Source organism: Betta splendens, chromosome 12 (genome assembly GCF_900634795.4).
Source record: "Betta splendens chromosome 12, fBetSpl5.4, whole genome shotgun sequence".
Taxonomy (NCBI): domain Eukaryota; kingdom Metazoa; phylum Chordata; class Actinopteri; order Anabantiformes; family Osphronemidae; genus Betta; species Betta splendens.
This window is the reverse complement of record NC_040892.2, coordinates 1,283,970-1,302,500: the sequence shown is the minus strand read 5'-3', so window position 1 is coordinate 1,302,500 and position 18,531 is coordinate 1,283,970. Positions and strand designations below refer to the sequence as shown.

At 51.0% G+C, this 18,531-nt stretch overlaps 1 protein-coding gene across 2 annotated transcripts in view; it reads left to right on the top strand.

Moving 5' to 3' along the window:
- Positions 1-18,528, top strand: part of rxraa (retinoid X receptor, alpha a) — a 70,661-nt gene extending 52,133 nt beyond the window's left edge. Inside the window, exons 4-11 of one of the 2 annotated variants that reach the window (XM_029168892.3) lie at positions 533-683; positions 2,034-2,213; positions 4,962-5,146; positions 9,871-10,000; positions 10,718-10,850; positions 12,177-12,268; positions 14,705-14,810; positions 15,063-18,528. In XM_029168892.3, coding sequence (XP_029024725.1) covers positions 533-683; positions 2,034-2,213; positions 4,962-5,146; positions 9,871-10,000; positions 10,718-10,850; positions 12,177-12,268; positions 14,705-14,810; positions 15,063-15,210 — 1,125 coding nt within the window. In that variant the 3' untranslated portion in view covers positions 15,211-18,528. The remainder of the gene's footprint in view (positions 1-532; positions 684-2,033; positions 2,214-4,961; positions 5,147-9,870; positions 10,001-10,717; positions 10,851-12,176; positions 12,269-14,704; positions 14,811-15,062) is intronic. The other variant, XM_029168895.3, reaches the window with a different exon arrangement.
- The last annotated feature ends 3 nt before the right edge of the window (positions 18,529-18,531 follow it).

Genomic DNA, 18,531 nt, shown 5'->3' with positions numbered 1-18,531 from the left:
TTTAGTGTTTGAGGATAATTCATATCCTGCCCCCAACATTTATCTCTGCTGGAAACAGCATGTATCTAGTTATAATAATTAGCCTCCTCTTGCTCTACACTTTTAGCAGAAGGCAAAGGGAGGTCACTCTGAGACGGGTTTATCAAAGCTGCTTCTTTCTGGGAAGCAGTTGAAGTAAGACTCGCACCGCTGCTAAAACAAATGCTGTCTCTTTATTTCGCTGTACTGTTAAATTTTGCAGCGGAGTTATGATAGCGCTGAACATTTGGGAGCCAGCGGGGCTTGTTGAGCGCATGAATAAAAGAGTTCCTGGGGTGAAGTGGTGCAGGATCCTGCTGCGCCGCATTTAGATCTGGAACCGAGGAGGAGAGAAACAGGGAGCGATGATGAGCTTCTCCGTGGACCGGACTCTGTCCACCAGGTCCATTTTCTGTCTCCAGTCTGTGTCTCCAGGCTGCGATAGGCCTGAGTCAAGGTCAGAGGAGCTGCTTTGTGACCTGTCGGCGTGTGTTTGTGTGTGTTGATGTTCCAGCTGAACTCTCCAATGAACTCGGTCAGCAGCACGGAGGACATCAAGCCCCCGCTGGGCCTCAACGGCGTGAAGAAGTTCCCGGCCCAGCCCTCAGGCACGGCGCTGTCGCTCACCAAACACATCTGTGCCATCTGTGGAGACCGCTCCTCAGGTGAGTCCCGCACTGGCTTAAACTACTGGGAAATGACTCAAAGTCACTCAGATCCTGACCTGAGAGTTCACTCTGTGTAATTGGTGAAATTGTAGGGAACCACTGATCTGGGAAATGGGCTAAAAATAATTTATCAACAGCTGGGAATAAACTCTGTCATCACCATGAAAAGTGGGAGCATCAAGCGTTTTACTGAAGCTGGACTTCTAACCACACTGAGAAACCACCAGAGAAGATCCAAGGGTGAACTCTGGGCGGAGGACGGCCCCTCAGACCGCCGCTTCCTGCAGCGGGAGATGCTGCTGGAAGGACCACAGTCGGTGGAAGCGCTCCGGAATCTGGGCTGAGTGGCAGCGAGGCCCGAAACGAGCATGCACATAAAAGCAAGTGAGGTCGTTATGCAAACGATGGGATGGTCTGAAACCGAACCACGGAGCAAACGGAGGCAAAGATGAGTCATGAGTGGATCCACAGCTTCCTGCTGTGAAGGAGCCGTTGTCGGCGTCGCTTTCTATTGTTGCCTTTCTTATTTGGTGCAACATCTGGAAGGAGCAGTGCATTAGACATGAAATGCAGAAACGTAATGTGTGGCATCGCATTAAGCACCTCCAGCCTGCAGCACCTGCTGGTTTGAATGCTCTGATCAGATACAGGACGCGTGTTTTTCCAGTGAACACCAGGTCTGAGAGCTGGAGGCGGGTGAGGCGTGTGACAGGTTAAAGGTGTGAAGGAGCCGCGGACGCGTGCCGAACGCAGCTCCACGCTGACATTCTGTGACCTTCACACTGCACATGCTCGCTGCAGGTTCGGCCACGTCCCATTATTTCTTTATAATCTGTGTTGGCAACTTGAACCACACAAGCGCTAACTCATGGCTAGCTGTTAGCCCCGAGGCTAACGCCTCGCACCGCAGCGCAGAGCAGAGCCGACAAAGGCCCTTGTGTTTGAGCTCTTCTCCTTCTTTATTCTGGGGAAAACCGTGATGAGCGTTGAGCCGCGGGTGAAAGTGAAGAGAGCTCAGTGGACGCTCAGTGTCGTCCTGCGTCATCGGCGCTGGCGGACCCACGGGGCCGAACCACAACAGTGTTTAACAGCAAGTCATGCTTCATTTACCAGCGCTCAGGGGATTTATTCATCTTCTGTGGTGGTCCGACCAGCAAAGGGCCACAAAGAGGCAGATTGAGCACGACGGGAGAACCCAAAAGGAATCTATCCATCACAAATAACAAAGAGGAGCCAGTAGGAACAGACGGCTGATGAGGACCCCCTGCTGGGAGCAGGGCCCGTCTCATCATAACGCGGTTTGACCACAGCACAATGCATGTGTTTAATCCGAGTCTCTCCCCTCAGGTAAACACTATGGGGTCTACAGCTGCGAAGGCTGCAAAGGCTTCTTCAAGAGGACGGTGCGCAAAGACCTGACGTACACCTGCCGCGACAACAAGGACTGCGTCATCGACAAGCGCCAGCGCAACCGCTGTCAGTACTGCCGCTATCAGAAGTGTTTGGCCATGGGCATGAAGAGAGAAGGTACAGCACATACCGTAGAGGATAAAGTCCTGCTTTACGTTCCCTCAGTGAGAGTCACCTGAAATAAACAGAATCCGGCTTTAGTTTAGATGGTTTCATTTGATGAGGAGCTGTTTATGAATCATCCCTCATCTTCGTACCGTCCTCCACACACATCCTGTTTCTTCTGAGCAGATGTCAGTGTTCTCACTGTGACCGCTGGTTCAGTCACTCACTCAGCTTCTGCAGCCGCTGTTTGCAGCTCTCAACTCAGCGCTGTGGTTGGTGAAATGCTGCATCCACTGAGGATGTCACAGTTCATCCGTCGACCTTCTGATGCTTTATATAGAGTTGTTTCCTCCCACACACACACACACAGTGTGACATCAAGGCACAGTGGACGATGTCTTATAACTGCAACATAGTGCAAACGTCCTGAAATTAGAGGCTGCTGATGGAACGCACTGAGGGATGTAATCAGCCACGTGGTGAAGCCACATACAGACGAAGGACAGAGCATCAGTCCAGCGTTCATCTGTATCTGAACAGACAAGCGTTTACCATGAAGAGGCGTCCTCTCACTTTAGCATCACAGGACGAACAGAACCACCGGGCCGTTATTTACTGACGCATGCTCTGCACCAGTGTCCTGCATTAGGCCTCATTTCACCAGTAAAGGCTGTGTTATTGACGCAGGCTGCGTCCGGCGTTCCTGCAAACTGGTTCCATTCAGCCTCCAGCTGGGACCCGGGCCTGAGGATTACAGCAGCAACATTTACACGGTTCTGCTTCAGCTGGCGTGAATGTCGTCCTGAAGCTGCAGATTAGCTGCAAATAAATCTAGTCCTAATGACTCAGACGTTTGTCATAAACTCAATGTGCCGCTGTGAGTGGCTAAAAGCTCATCTCAGCTGGGAGCAAGTTTATGGCTATTATACTTTAGATCTGTTTGTTTATATGTGGTGTTAATTGTTAAGTTATTGGTGTTTTGTTGAACTATCAAACAGCTTTTAGTGTCAGTATCTTCATTCTCAGACACCTCCATTAGAACGTGTCCGCATGCAGCTTTTACGCAGACGTTCCCTTTAATGACTCGCTTGATGGATTGCGTCCACTTCACATCCACTCACTGAGGACTTGCTGTCGAGTGCCACCATTGTTGAAAAGGACTCATTGTTTAACGCGGCCCGTCCTTAAATCACTATGGGGCCGAGTGAAGCGCCATCAAGCAGCTACTGTACAACACAACGATCAAAGCAGAATAAAAATAGACAGAGGTGGCAACTTTAACACTCCATGAAGTGTTAAAAGTCCAGCTTCCTCACACGTTGAGCAGATCAATCACCAGCCCCTCCACTGTGGTCACGTGTGGAACAGCTGCAGGTGTGAACCAGGTGTGCAGGTGCGTCTGGTCTGAGGCTCCATTTTGGAGTAAACACCTGCTTTTGGTCCAAACACGTTTCAGGCCAGTTTGTCGTGACCTCTTTCTGGCCTCTGCTTTATTTATCCCATTGTTGGGCTCTTTGCTCCTTTCAGGGATATTATCATTTACAGCCTTTTTGCCTCACTCGCAGCGCTGCCTAAGCCCCCCCCCCCACACCCCCAGGGCTGTGGTTAGAGAACAAGGCAGCAGTAGCCCAACAGGCTGAGCGAATCCACAGAAAAACAGGATTAAATGAATTTATGCTCTCCCAGTCAGGAGAGTGGAGCAGCAGGAGGGGAATAAACCTAACATGATTTCAGCCCTCCTCACCTCTGCCTGACTCCAACGCAAGTATTCTACCCTTGGGCTGACCTCCAGCACCAGACAGCAGTTCCTCTAGAAGTGGGGCCCCTTTCCCTATTCTGCCCCCCCCACCCCTCCACAGCGTCTCTGATTGAGGACTTGGAATAGAACCCAGAGTAGTGAAACGTAAGAAGACACTGTGTGTGTGTGTGTGTGTGTGTGTGTGTGTGTGTGTGTGTGTGTGTGTGTGTGTGTGTGTGTGTGTGTGTGTGTGTGTGTGTGTGTGTGTGTGTGTGTCTACTGTTAGCTCACTTGCTGACGTTGAATTTCCAGCCCTTTATCACCGGCCGCTGAGCTGAGAGCGTTCTATTAATTCCAAACTTCTAAGAAGCTGCGCGTTTATCTGTGGTGTCGAGAATGAAGCAAATGAAAGGCTTTGGAGAAGACAAAACACACACAGGCCTCTTTTCCATGCGAGTGGAGGGTGGAGGTGCGGTTTCTCGGCCTCGGCCACAGTGAGTCTCTGTGTCTGCTCACAACACAAACCGTCCGTTTCCTGTGTGTCGCTGCCAAGCCAATCAGACGGCAGCTCCAGCACGCTTTGGCTTCAGTCAGAAAACCCTATGAAACAAAGCTCTCATTCAGGTTTGGTCTTTTTTCTGCGTTAAGCTGCTCTGGCCTCCACGCTTGCTACAAGCAAGAAGTGACAGGCCGAACATTAGTTATGTGTCTATAAATGATCTGTGTGTGAACGGAGCCGCCTGTTTGTCTGAGCTTCGGTCCTAAACATGTTCCCTCAGAGCAGCTATTGACGCTTGAAGTGCTTGAGTGTCCAGGAAGAAACGGGACGAGTCTGATAGTTATGAGCAGCCTGTTCCCAAAAGCCATTCGCTCTAATGGGAGATTCAGAGTTGGACTGAGTTCAGCATCAGCCTGAATGCAGCCTGAACGGCTGCATCTAAACAGTGATGCAGGTCCAGCTCTGAACCGCTCCTCTAACACACTCACCAGTATGAACCAACAGCAGTAGTGACCGGAACCAGTGTTGTTACATGCAGCCGTTCAGGAGGAGCGCCAGCGAGCCAAGGACAAGAACGAGAACGAGGTGGAGTCCAGCAGCTGCGCCAACGAGGACATGCCGGTGGAGAAGATCCTGGAGGCGGAGCAGGCGGTGGAGCCCAAGACGGAGACCTACATCGAGAGCAACCTGGGCGCTCCGTCCAACTCGGTGAGCTTCTGGTTCTGTGCGTAACACAATCACGTTCCGAGGCCGACGGGTGTTATTGATGTCTGCGTTGTGTTGCTGGTTCCACGGGGTGCGATCGTCTGCGTTGTGTTGTTGGTTCCACAAGGTGCGATGCCTGCGTTGTGTTGTTGGTTCCACGGGGTACGATGCCTGCGTTGTGTTGTCGGTCTACAAGGTGCGATGCCTGCGTTGTGTTGTTGGTTCCACGGGGTGCGATGTCTGCGTTGTGTTCTTGTTTCAACAGGGTGCGATGTCTGCGTTGTGTTGCTGGTTCCACGGGGTGCGATGCCTGCGTTGTGTTGTTGGTTCCACGGGGTACGATGCCTGCGTTGTGTTGTCGGTCTACAAGGTGCGATGCCTGCGTTGTGTTGTTGGTTCCACGGGTTACGATGCCTGCGTTGTGTTGTTGGTTCCACGGGGTGCGATTGTCTGCGTTGTGTTGTTGGTTCCACGGGGTGCGATCGTCTGTGTTGTGTTGTTGGTTCCACGGGGTGCGATGTCTGCGTTGTGTTGTTGGTTCCATGGGGTGCAATCGTCTGCGTTGTGTTGTTGGTTCCACGGGGTGCGATGTCTGCGTTGTGTTCTTGTTTCAACAGGGTGCGATGTCTGTGTTGTGTTGTTGGTTCCATGGGGTGCAATCGTCTGCGTTGTGTTGTTGGTTCCACGGGGTGCGATGTCTGCGTTGTGTTGTTGGTTCCACAGGGTGCGATGTCTGCGTTGTGTTGTTGGTTCCACAGGGTGCGATGTCTGCGTTGTGTTCTTGTTTCAACAGGGTGCGATGTCTGCGTTGTGTTGTTGGTCTACAAGGTGCGATGCCTGCGTTGTGTTGTTGGTTCCACGGGTTGCGATGCCTGCGTTGTGTTGCTGGTTCCACGGGGTGCGATCGTCTGCGTTGTGTTGTTGGTTCCACGGGGTGCGATGCCTGCGTTGTGTTGTTGGTTCCACGGGGTGCGATGCCTGCGTTGTGTTGTTGGTTCCACAAGGTGCGATGTCTGCGTTGTGTTGTTGGTTCCACGGGGTGCGATGCCTGCGTTGTGTTTTTGGTTCCACAGGGTGCGATGTCTGCGTTGTGTTGTTGGTTCCACGGGGTGCGATGCCTGCGTTGTCTTCTTGCTTCAACAGGGTGCGATGTCTGCGTTGTGTTGTTGGTTCCACAGGGTGCGATGTCTGCGTTGTGTTGTTGGTTCCACGGGGTGCGATGCCTGCGTTGTGTTGTTGGTTCCACGGGGTGCGATGTCTGCGTTGTGTTGTTGGTTCCACGGGGTGCGATGCCTGCGTTGTGTTGTTGGTTCCACGGGGTGCGATGCCTGCGTTGTGTTGTTGGTTCCACGGGGTGCGATGTCTGCGTTGTGTTGTTGGTTCCACGGGGTGCGATGTCTGCGTTGTGTTGTTGGTTCCATGGGGTGCGATCATTTACTTCTATCATATTTTTGGACTTTTTGGTGATGAAAAACTTTGTCAGAGCGTCGTCTGCGGACGCTCGCATGTTAATGAACATCAGCCTGTGTGAAAGCACTGCTTTTGCTCTGGGCCCCCGGGAGCGGCTGTTTGTGGCTTTACCTGCTCACCCTGCGTTGCCCCCCCCCCCCCCCATCAGCCGGGCACAGACTCCAGGCCCATGAATAATGAATAATGCAGCAGCACACTGTTCCTGAAAGCATCCACAAAGCCCGGCTCCTCAGGAATTCTGCTGGAACAGGAGATGCAGAGGCGCTACCGGAGGAGGTGGGGAGGAACGTGAGACCGGGGGGTTCTTCTGGGACCCGTCCGCTCCACGGGGGGAAGTGTCCTGTGAAGTGAGACTAGAAATGTGAAGGCTGTTATGTGAGTAAATGGGAGCTATTCTGGGGAGTCCGATGGAGACGTAGCAGTGGAGCGGGTGGAGTCGCACGCACCGATGCACTGCCTGTGTTTGGGCCGTCTGCCTCCAGGATGAGGCTGAGGAAGAGGAGGACGAGCCTTCGTCACGCTTTCTGGGATCATTAGACACGGGGCCAGAACGGGCTGTTGATCAAAGTGGACTTTATTACGCTGTCATTCTCTGGCTTTTGCCTTTACTGTCAGATCGTTGATTGGTCTTGTTTTGTGTCATAAAGAACATCATTAAGACTTCGCATGTCTCGACTGTGAGTTTGTTTGCTCCTGTTGATGCTGTCGATGGTCTTTGTTGTGTGGATCAAACGATACAGGTTCATCAGACGTTAACCAGCACAAGCAGCGACAGAAAGCTGTGATTCCAGAGACCTGAGCCTTTTCCTCCATGATGCTGCTGAAGCATTGTCCTCCCCTCCTCCCCTCCTCCCTTAATCTCCCCCCCCATCCTTTCCTCCTTTCCTCCTCTCTTCCCCTCCTCCCTTCCTCCCCTCCTCCTTTCCTCCCCCCCTCGCCCCCTATGAGGTCTCCATTGAGAAGCGCTGCCCCGTGCTGTAATTAATCACAGGGACCCAGGCCATGAGCGTCCACCCTGAATAGGCACCGCCACCGTCTAATGACTGAGGTCAGGACACGCTGAATAAGGCCTGTTTATCTCATGGTGACCTAGAACAGGAGTTAAACGGGCTTTAGAACCGTGTGGTCCGTCCTTCAAGGAGCGGAGAACCTGCTGCACGTCAGCGTTCTGTCGGACCCGTCCTGCACGTCTCCAGGCCGACGCTGCTGTTATTTAGCTGAGAGGAAGCTGATGATTCATCGCTGCAGCAGCACCAGACTTTTTTTCTAGGCTAAAAAAGTGGGACGCTGGAGTAATTCATTTTCATGCTGATCTGTGTGAGTCCCCAATTGCCTCTGGCTCAACACACACAGTAATGAAAAGGTCCCGCCTTCAATGTAAAGCTGCTGATGGGATGAGTGACAGCCTTTTAGCCCCAGGTGGAGGTTTTTAGCCTTTCTGTGCATTTGCTCCAGAGGGAGGAAGCGTTTCACGCTGTTGGTTTCCCCACGTGGGCTTTCGGTCGCGTCCCGATCCTAATTATGCTCTGTGGTTTTAACGGTGTTGTGTGGAAGCTCCTCCTCACTGTCACCTCCACAGATGGTGGGTGTAAACATGGCTGAGACACCCGTCCATCATTCATGAGGACGCTGCTCTGCCTCGGTCCACGTCCCGTTTCGCTCTGCACTGCCCTTTGGAGTGACTTACCTCAGGGAGCTCAGCTCACAAACAGTGTCGCTCTGGGCTCCGGCGTCCGTGTCTCCCACGGAGATCAGACGCTGAAATATTCATAAGGACCCCCCCATTTGATAAAACAGTGTAGGCTTTGTGCGTGCGGTGGAGGTTTTTCATATTGGAGCCGCTTATCTCTGCAGTCAGTGTGAGTTTCAGACCGTGGGGAGGAACGTGCAGGAGAGGATGAGAGTCTTTGGCCGCGTTCGTAGCAGAATGTGAGTGGAGCGATGTTTTCTCCTTCATCTTGAACTAATCTCCTCCTGAGAGCCGCAGTTGATGTCGGGATCCTCCGAGCTTTTAGCATCGATCTCGGGGATTTGGCGAAGGATGTCGAGGAGAAGTTGCTGAGTGTTTTTGTCAGAGTGTGAGTTCACACAGGGACACTTAGAATTTAAGGATGTTTACTTGATTTGAGATTATGCACGAGTGCGTGTGCACAAAGCCTTTGTTTGCACACGTCCTGGCGCCTCCTGGGACGATGCTAAATCACTCGTAAAGAGATTGACAGTATTGTCGGGGCCCCCGTGGAGTTACGTTGGTGAGTTAGTCGTATTGTTGCATTAGTTATTATTCATCACTGCTCAGAACTCCCTGTGGGTCAAAGAAGAAGGCGTCTGAGTTTGACGTCCCGGGACGTTTAAGGACAGACGTCCTTGTGTTTGGACTGGAGCTTAAATTATACATACTGTAGGAAGGAAAAAGTAAAATACAACTAACTTTAAGCTTTTTGTTTTAATCCGACCGTCTGAGCTCCGTTTCCAACTTGTCTGCTTTAAACTCCACAGCAACGACAAAGACAGACAATTAAAACTGCCTGGAACGAGACGAATACAATAAAAGAAATAGTTTTGTTTCATGCACTAATTCTTGACCTAGAAAAAACTTATATAGAAGAATGATGCACATGCTATGAATGTAGGTTTACATGCACAGCTAGAATTCCACCTTCAGGCCCAAAGTGAGTGGGGCCTTTTTCTGTGTCTCGTTAAAATAATAGATGTGTCTGAGCCCGTTCTTTAGGCTCCCTTCAGCCTCTGCACCTCAGAGCTGGAGTGGATCTAATGACATGAAATCAATGAAGGGCTGGAGCTCACGCCTCCATCTGAAGTGTTGCTATTAAGTTTCAGCTGCACATTTGTACCGTTTTAAAAAATTGCTGCTCAGTGAAACTTTAACATGAAGCCACAGTTGTCATGGCCGTGACTCATAATTCTTTATAGTTATGAATAATCAGTGTTCTGAGGAATCACTGAGGACTTCAGCCTCAGAGCAGAGCTTCACCAGAGGCCACTTAAGCTGCAGCAGCTGCCGAAGGCTGATTTGTGAGTGTGAGAGTTGCTTTTCCACGTCGCCGCTCTCTGCAGGTATTTCCTCTACAAGCGCGGACAGAATGGCTGTTTGTTTTGTCTTCCTACTCTACGCCGCGTGGGTCTCACTCTCTAGTGTGTGGTGAAAAGCTCCCAGGCAGGAAGCACACGCAGCGTGAGTCTAGAAACACAGCGCGTGAACCACCTGAACGCCTGAATCCGTCGTGTCTCCGCAGCCCAACGACCCGGTGACAAACATCTGCCAGGCGGCTGATAAACAGCTGTTCACGCTGGTGGAGTGGGCCAAGAGGATCCCCCACTTCTCTGAGCTGCCGCTGGACGACCAGGTCATCCTCCTACGAGCAGGTGAGTCCCGTGGAGCCGCCTGAACTCATGAAGTCAAACGGGAAACTCACCATGAAGCTGCTGGTGGCGTGAGTGGGACAAAGGTCGCGCCCAAGGTCAGAGCCTCCCACAGTTGAACCTGCAGCAGCGTCACGCAGCATCACATGCAGGCGGTGCTCCGGGGTCTCCCAGCGCATCTGTCGCTCCACATTACACCATCATGAGCCAGAGCCACCTCCAGCAGCAGGAACCTGCCGTCATCCTTTATCCTTCAGCGCAGCAGTGATGGGGAGACTTCAGCGGAGCAGCCACACATCATTCTGGGCTCTGTCTCCGCTTTCTATAAATAACCGCGTTAGTTCTGCTGTATCGCAGATAAAAGCGCGCTCTCGTCGCCGCCGCGGCTCAGGGGAGACGGCCGAGTGTTGCCAGGCAGAGCCGTTAAAGGAGCCCTGTCAGTCAGAGGCGCCGCCGCCTCAAGCCCCTCGTGCTCATTGTGATGGCAGGCGCGGCTCATCCCTTTTACACGCCTGTCTCCTCAGAAAGCGCACGATTCAGACGTCCTGGTAAAAACCCGCTGCCGCTGCACGCTCTCGCGCCGGCCCTAATTGATTCATTGGAGTTCCCCCTTTGTTGTCACTTTCATTTTACTTGAATGCTGCGTGAACTTTTGTCCTGGGATTTGCCTTTTCTCTTCGCTCCGCGTTTCCCTGATTCCTCTGCTCGTCTCTGTCCCAGGTTGGAACGAGCTGCTCATTGCGTCCTTTTCGCACCGCTCCATAGCCGTGAAGGACGGGATCCTGTTGGCGACGGGGCTCCACGTGCACCGCAACAGCGCCCACAGCGCCGGAGTGGGCGCCATCTTTGACAGGTCATTACTCCCACTGTGCGTCTGTGAAGCTCCACCAGGAAGCAGCAGCAGCACAGCCCGACGCCGACGAGTCCGTCATGAATGTTTGATCGCGTTTGATCGCGAGTTTGAAATGTGAACCTGAAAGATGCAGGTCTGCTTCACGAAAGCACCCTCAAACCTAGGTCTGAGCAGGTCCGACTGGGTCCGACTGGGTCCGACTGGGTCCGTGGCGTCTCACCCACGGTTGAACTCCAGTAATAAAATAGGCCGCTTTTAATACACGCTTTACTTATTCATTATCACTCATCAACAATTTAGTGGTCGTTAATCAATTATGAATTATTGTTTATTTATCTAAATGTGATCTGTGCGCTGACTTTAGGACGGTTCCACTGTGCAGCGTCTGCTGCTTCCTCTAGGATCCGCTCCGTGGCGTTCAGCGCCACAGGACAGATCCATCTCTGCATTAGCTGTGCGAGCATTAAGATACAGAGGGCTGATAATGTTCCTTTATCTACTCCCCTCTCTCCTCACCATACAAATGAAGAGGCTGATTAAGTTAAACACTTCAGTCTGTTCTCTTTTTCTTTTTTTAGCCCTGTTGTTCCTCCTCAGAGCAAATTGAATTAGAATGAGCTAAGAACCACAATTGACTTTAGTGCCCGTGTCCGAGGGGCGACGTGTGTGTGTGTGTGTGTGTGTGTGTGTGTGTGTGTGTGTGTGTGTGTGTGTGTGTGTGTGTGTGTGTGTGTGTGTGTGCGCGTGCGTGCGTGCGTGCGTGCGTGCGTGCGTGCGTGCGTGCGTGCGTGCGTGCGTGCGTGCGCGCGCGCGCGTGCGTGTGTGTGTGTTGAGGAGCGTGGGGCTGTGACCGTGTCAAACAGGGGTGAGGAGCTCCGGCTCCACGCACCGACACGCCCCCTGTGATGTCACACACAGTGTTGGATTACAGCATGTGTTTACTCTGCGGCCGTGCTTTTATGAAACCAGGCACTAAATATAATGACTTTGCAGAGCAGTAAACCTTTCCACTGAACTAACTGAGCCTATGTGGGCAGAGAGCGCTATTGGTTTTTAAATAGATGTGAGCTGGATGGCAGTTAAAACATAAAACATATTTTTATGTCCTGGTCTGGATCAGGATAATTCACATGAAGCTGGTGTGTCATTTACAAAAATGTACCAATTAGACTCAAATGGTTTCCTGTGATCTTAACTTTTCTGGCACTGGTTCTGTTTTCTGATAGAACACAAACAGTCCAGTGGCCAAAACGGGTTGAACCCACTTGAAACAGCGTTTTTGGTGAAGTTGAGCGGATCCCTGACTGTGCCTGTTCTCCGTTGCAGGGTGCTCACAGAGCTGGTGTCTAAGATGAGGGACATGCAGATGGATAAGACAGAACTGGGCTGCCTCCGAGCCATAGTTCTGTTCAACCCAGGTACCGTAACCCATTAAACAGTGTTGTTCTTCTGTCTTCAGTTTCACTTCTAATCAGCACAAATGACCTTTAATCCGAACTCGTCTGGAAGCAGCTGCGGCTCCTGGAAGGTGCTGTGCTGCGTGCGGTTCATGTGCTGCTTTACAGTTCAGAGGTGCTGGAAAAACACAATCTCCAGGCACCGCTAAAAAACTAGCAGCGAGCTTCGCAGCAGCATCTCCTGCAGAAGCCGACGCCGCTGACATTTTTCCAATACGTTTGTACTCGCGGCTGTCGAACAGCGCTGCGCTGCAGAGGAGACTGGACTCGGCTTCACGGATCCGTGCGAGCTGTGAACCTGTGAACTCCAGCTGCACGCGAGCAAAACAACATGCAGGAAAATAGAACTAGAACTAGAGCTGGAACTGCTAGAACGTCAGCAACCTGGAGTCAGAGTCAGGAGGTTCCTCAGTCGAGCTGCTAGAACGTCAGCAACCTGCAGTCAGGAGGTTCCTTGGCGGAGCTGCTAGAACGTCAGCAACCTGCAGGCAGCAGGTTCCTTAGCTGAGCTGCTAGAACGTCAGCAACCTGGAGTCAGAGTCAGGAGGTTCCTCAGTCGAGCTGCTAGAACGTCAGCAACCTGCAGTCAGGAGGTTCCTCAACAGAGCTGCTAGAACGTCAGCAACCTGGAGTCAGAGTCAGGAGGTTTCTCGGCAGAGCTGCTAGAACATCAGCAACCTGGAGTCAGAGTCAGGAGGTTCCTCAGTCGAGCTGCTAGAACGTCAGCAACCTGCAGTCAGGAGGTTCCTTGGCGGAGCTGCTAGAACGTCAGCAACCTGCAGGCAGCAGGTTCCTCAGCTGAGCTGCTAGAACGTCAGCAACCTGGAGTCAGAGTCAGGAGGTTCCTCAGTCGAGCTGCTAGAACGTCAGCAACCTGGAGTCAGAGTCAGGAGGTTCCTCAGCAGAGCTGCTAGAACGTCAGCAACCTGGAGTCAGAGTCAGGAGGTTCCTCAGTCGAGCTGCTAGAACGTCAGCAACCTGCAGTCAGGAGGTTCCTCAGCAGAGCTGCTAGAACGTCAGCAACCTGCAGTAAGAGTCAGGAGGTTCCTCAGCAGAGCTGCTAGAACGTCAGCAACCTGGAGTCAGAGTCAGGAGGTTCCTCAGTCGAGCTGCTAGAACCTCAGCAACCTGGAGCCAGGAGGTTCCTCAGCGGAGCTGCTAGAACGTCAGCAACCTGCAGGCAGCAGGTTCCTCAGCTGAGCTGCTAGAACGTCAGCAACCTGGAGTCAGAGTCAGGAGGTTCCTCAGTCGAGCTGCTAGAACGTCAGCAACCTGGAGTCAGGAGGTTCCTCAGCGGAGCTGCTAGAACGTCAGCAACCTGGAGTCAGAGTCAGGAGGTTCCTCGGTCGAGCTGCTAGAACCTCAGCAACCTGGAGCCAGGAGGTTCCTCAGCGGAGCTGCTAGAACGTCAGCAACCTGCAGGCAGCAGGTTCCTCAGCTGAGCTGCTAGAACGTCAGCAACCTGGAGTCAGAGTCAGGAGGTTCCTCAGTCGAGCTGCTAGAACGTCAGCAACCTGGAGTCAGGAGGTTCCTCAGCGGAGCTGCTCTGGGTTCAACCTGGTCCTGGTGTTAACAGCTTCTCACAGAAAGGAAGTAGTGAAGCTCCCACGCACCCACGGACCCTGAACCCACCCCCACAGTCTAATCCACGCTCCACTGCACGTCCTGAAGTTAGGTGGATCTGAACCCGCTGTGGAGACAAACAAGTACAGCAGTTGAGCCTTTTAAAGCTGATTACAGACGTTCCAGGATCCCGACCTCGTATGTTCTGTTAGTGCAGAGCATTAAACGGGCAGACGCTCATCCCACTGTACAAATCCCTGCTAGGTGATTTTTGTGCTTTTATATTGCAGAGATCCCGGGTTTCTAATAGCTCCCTCGGTCCCTCTGGGGCCACTTCTGATCCGTTCTCCCAAAACACACGGATCCTCTGTGTGGTTTCAGCCCACTGGCCTCCAGTTCACTTCTTGTAATTAGGGATTCACCAGACTGGTGTCGGTGAGGAGCCGAGGGGCTGAGGGCGGCAGTCACGGAGGGGACGCCAGGCTAAAAGGCCCTCAGTCCTTCCTTTCCCACACTTTGTGATCTAGTCCATCCATTAGCAGCAAATTGTTCATTCATTGTTGTTCAATTGTGCACAGCTTTGTTCTTTAGAAATGTTAATCAATGACGCGTTTGTGTTGTTGGAGCTTAAATTAGCACAGCTTTAAAATCACAGTCCTAATTGGACTAAACCGGAATGCGATGACACACGTCCGTAACGAGGCCGCGAGGTTAAAACTCAACTTGTACGGTGCCGTAAACGCTAGAATCTACACCGGTGCCAGAAAAACAGTGTGATCCATCGCACACCATGGAACGGCGCGTCACAGCACCTGCATCCGTTTGTCTCCACAGACTCCAAGGGCCTCTCCAACCCAGGCGAGGTGGAGGCTCTGAGGGAGAAGGTCTACGCGTCCCTGGAGGCCTACTGCAAACACAAGTACCCCGAGCAGCCGGGCAGGTACTCACACAGGCTTTCACGGGTTCTAGACGCACAATGAGCCCAGCAAATAAGGCTGGAATGTCCCAGAAAACGTGACGTCCCCGTGGAAACGAACTAAAGGCACAGAATGACTTTGGGGAATCTTTGTCTCGTGTGCATCTTTTGATCCTAACGTGAAATGTGAAGTACAAATGACGTGTGCGTCCTCCTGTCACACGTGTGATGCCGCTTGCTCGCCTCCTGTCTAACTCTGCTTTGCTGTGGTGGCAGATTCGCCAAGCTGTTGCTGCGGTTACCGGCGCTGCGCTCCATCGGCCTCAAGTGTCTGGAGCACCTGTTCTTCTTCAAGCTTATCGGCGACACGCCCATCGACACCTTTCTCATGGAGATGCTGGAAGCCCCGCATCAGATGACATAGTGGACGGTGGGTGGAGCCTCCAGCCGCCGCCCCCCACCCCCCACCGCCCCCGGCCTCCAGCTCGGGACCACGAGTCCCAGCTTCGGGTGGAGAACAGCCGCCTCCCTCTCCTCAGTCTCCAAGCGATGAGCGCCGTCTATGGGTGTGTTTTATACCTTGTAAAAATATATAAATAAGAAATCTCTATATATGTATGAATCACACAACACCACGAGGGAAAGGAGTGGATTGAAGTACAAGAGGAGGAACATGCTGAGCCATCACTTTGTTCTACACCTTGACATGAAATGAGCAGCGATGCTCAGCTTGCAGACGCACACACAGCTTTGAACATGATGATGTGGTGTTTGGACACTGATGGGGACAATCGTGGACGCGGGGGCGTCTTTCAGGACTGATTTCACTTCAGGGAGCGGTGGTGATGGGGGGGGCTCGGTTCCGCCTGACTTGACTGGACGCGTCAGGTCCTGCACTAGCGGTGTGTTTGTCCTGTTTTAGTCTCTATGACGTGTGAGCTTTCTGGAAAAGAACTCGAGCGGTGGCTTAAAAACACTGCAAGTGCTCAAAAACCTCAGGTCTCTGCGATTCCAACCAATTCAAAGCAGCTCTGGCTGAGTCGGCGCTGCGCGGCCAATCAGACGCCGGCGTGCGGCGCAGGAGGCTCTGACGGGAGCCGCTCTCATCCGCCTGCTGTAAATGCACAGTACGGCCTCCACCCAAACCGCAGCACGCGATCACAGCGAACGCGGCGGCTGAAGAGCCACAAACGCCGTCCGTCCTCTGCTTTTCATCGCTTGGCTTTGATTTCAGCAGCGTTCACACCTCCACACTCAGGCCTCCCAGCGGGGGGCCTTCGCTTTTCAGAACACCTCATATGTATAGTTACAGCCGTATACAGTATTGACTTTAACAGCACAGTTACCTCCGTTTCCATCTCTCAGACTGATTTAAGCGTTGACAGTGTGCGGGAGGAGGACGAGCTGGTTAAACTCTGAACCAGCGGAGGGGCGACGTCGGCCCATCAGGACGCTCCTGTTCCCTCCTCCTCAGACGGACTCGCGCTCTCACTGCACTTCTGGACCATTAAGTGTCATTCAAGTCAGAATGAAATGTTAAATATTTTCACTTTGTGTATCGTTACGCTTTACGTCCATATTCTGCTTTTTTCCTCTGCTCTTTTCTTTCTCTCTAAAAGCTGTAGCTGCTGCAAAACTATGCATCAAGTGCATTTCCAAAGACTGACAACAGAGCGGGTGCATATTAGTGCGACTCATAAAGGTCTGAAAGTGTTTGTGAGGCGGCTCCACTGTAATTATTAGCAGACGTGGAGATATTTTCGATGTTTTTCTCCGCTCATTCTGTACCGGTTTATTCAACCTTGACTGAGTCAGGCGCTTACGAGCGCTCCCTCCAATTAAAAGAGTGGAGTTACAGCAAAAGTTAAGGACACGTTCGCGTTTGATGAGAGAGGAAGTAGAACAGGCAGAAATTCATCACTTCAATAAGCACCTTGGCACAATGTGACCCTGCAAAACCCCAGCACTGTGTTTCCATTATTCTCAGAGCAGGTGAGAATCGGTGGAGTCGAGTGTGTCACATCAGTGATAACTACATGAAAAACCTCAGTTACAAACTCAATGTTTATCGGAAAAGTTTAATTTGAATCACAATTATTAAATTTAAATTCATACAACATATTTCTCCTTTTAAAGTTTGCATTTTGTGGAAGTTTCCCCTAAAAGCGTTTGCAGCAGCACCAGTCTGCAGTGAATTCTTCAGTTTCCCATTCACTTTACGCAGCTGAGGGTAGTTCAGTCAATGTTCTATGGAGGTGTTAGCTTTGACCAGAGCACCGATGGTAAACTGACCAGGAGTCAGTTTTATAAAGGACACTGCTCTCTTTCCATATGAAGAAAAGTCACAGTACTGCACACTTCAAGTACGATTAGTGAGTGAGGGCTGCGGTGGTCATTTCACAGCCGTGAGCGCCCTCTAGTGGACAAGAACCAACGTGGCAACATTACTTGAATCAATACCTTTGAATCACAGCACCGTCGTCATCATCAGTGCTTTGCTGTGGGTCAGATGAAACCTCTGTGTTGGAGAAGGTAGCAATAAGTAAAACGTGAGCTGCTGGTTTGTTGTCTGTTTCCTGGTGGCCTGGTATCGACTGCCAGCTTGAGCTCAGTTTAACGTAAAAATAGCTCAAATGTTTGAAACTTAAGTGTTTCTGCAGATCAGCCCTATTTCTGTTTGACTATTTCTATATTTCCTTTAGAGCAACATGCAAATTTTAATCACAGAAGCAAATATTCCAGTAGGTCCATAAACGTCTCCACATGGAAACCCAATTTTAAACGATGTCATCCTATGCTCCTCATACGATGATGTCTCCTCCACTCACTTTACTGTGATCGGTCACCACAGCTATAAAGCCATAACGTGGGTGATGTGTGAGCTCAGCTGCAGGAAATGAACAGACACAAATCTTCTTGACCAGATAAAGACACGATCAGCAACGTAGAATGATATCCTACATGAATGCTTTATAACATAAAGCTATATTTTGTTAATATGTATATGTGTATATATTTATAAATATATATCGACAGATCTGTTCCATGAGTATTTCCGACATTGAAAGAGGAGAGTCTTTCAGACCAAACTGTTCCTGTTTTTGCATTTCAGCCTTTATAAAAAAAAAAAAAGAATCCTGATCAACCAGCCGAATCGCAGCAGCTCTAAACTCAACAGAAGCAGCTCCACAGCAGTTTACGGGACCTCAAAGAGCTATGAAAAAAGACGACAATAAAGGTTGAGACTTTAAACTCTCCGAGATGTACGTGTTGCTTCGCAATTTATGTTCAAAAAGTGTAATCAGGAAAAACTGAGCTTGTGACACAATCACTGCTTCTTTGTTGCATAGACAGTAAAAAAAAAAAGAAAAAAAAAAAGAAAAAAAATCACTTGGAAAAGATCTATTTTTGTACAAAGATAATTTTATCCCTTGCTTATGTACTCTGTTCTTTCCCCTCTCTTCTGTGGGCTGTTGTATACGTTGTGGAAACCTTTATCTGACGAGGCAAGAGACATTTTTCAGATTGAAAATGAGAGGAATTGCCGGCTTTGGCACTTTTGGTAACCGTCGCCTTTACTTCGCCATTTTCAACCTGTCGCTGCAAGATAAGAATGTCTTTCATTATATTTTGTCTGTTTTAAGGAGATGGAATTTTTGTCATCTGTTCTTTGTGGGTTGTTCTCTGATGTTCTTTCATGGACAGAAAAAAGGTTATTAAAAAAACAACAATGTGAACTTGACCG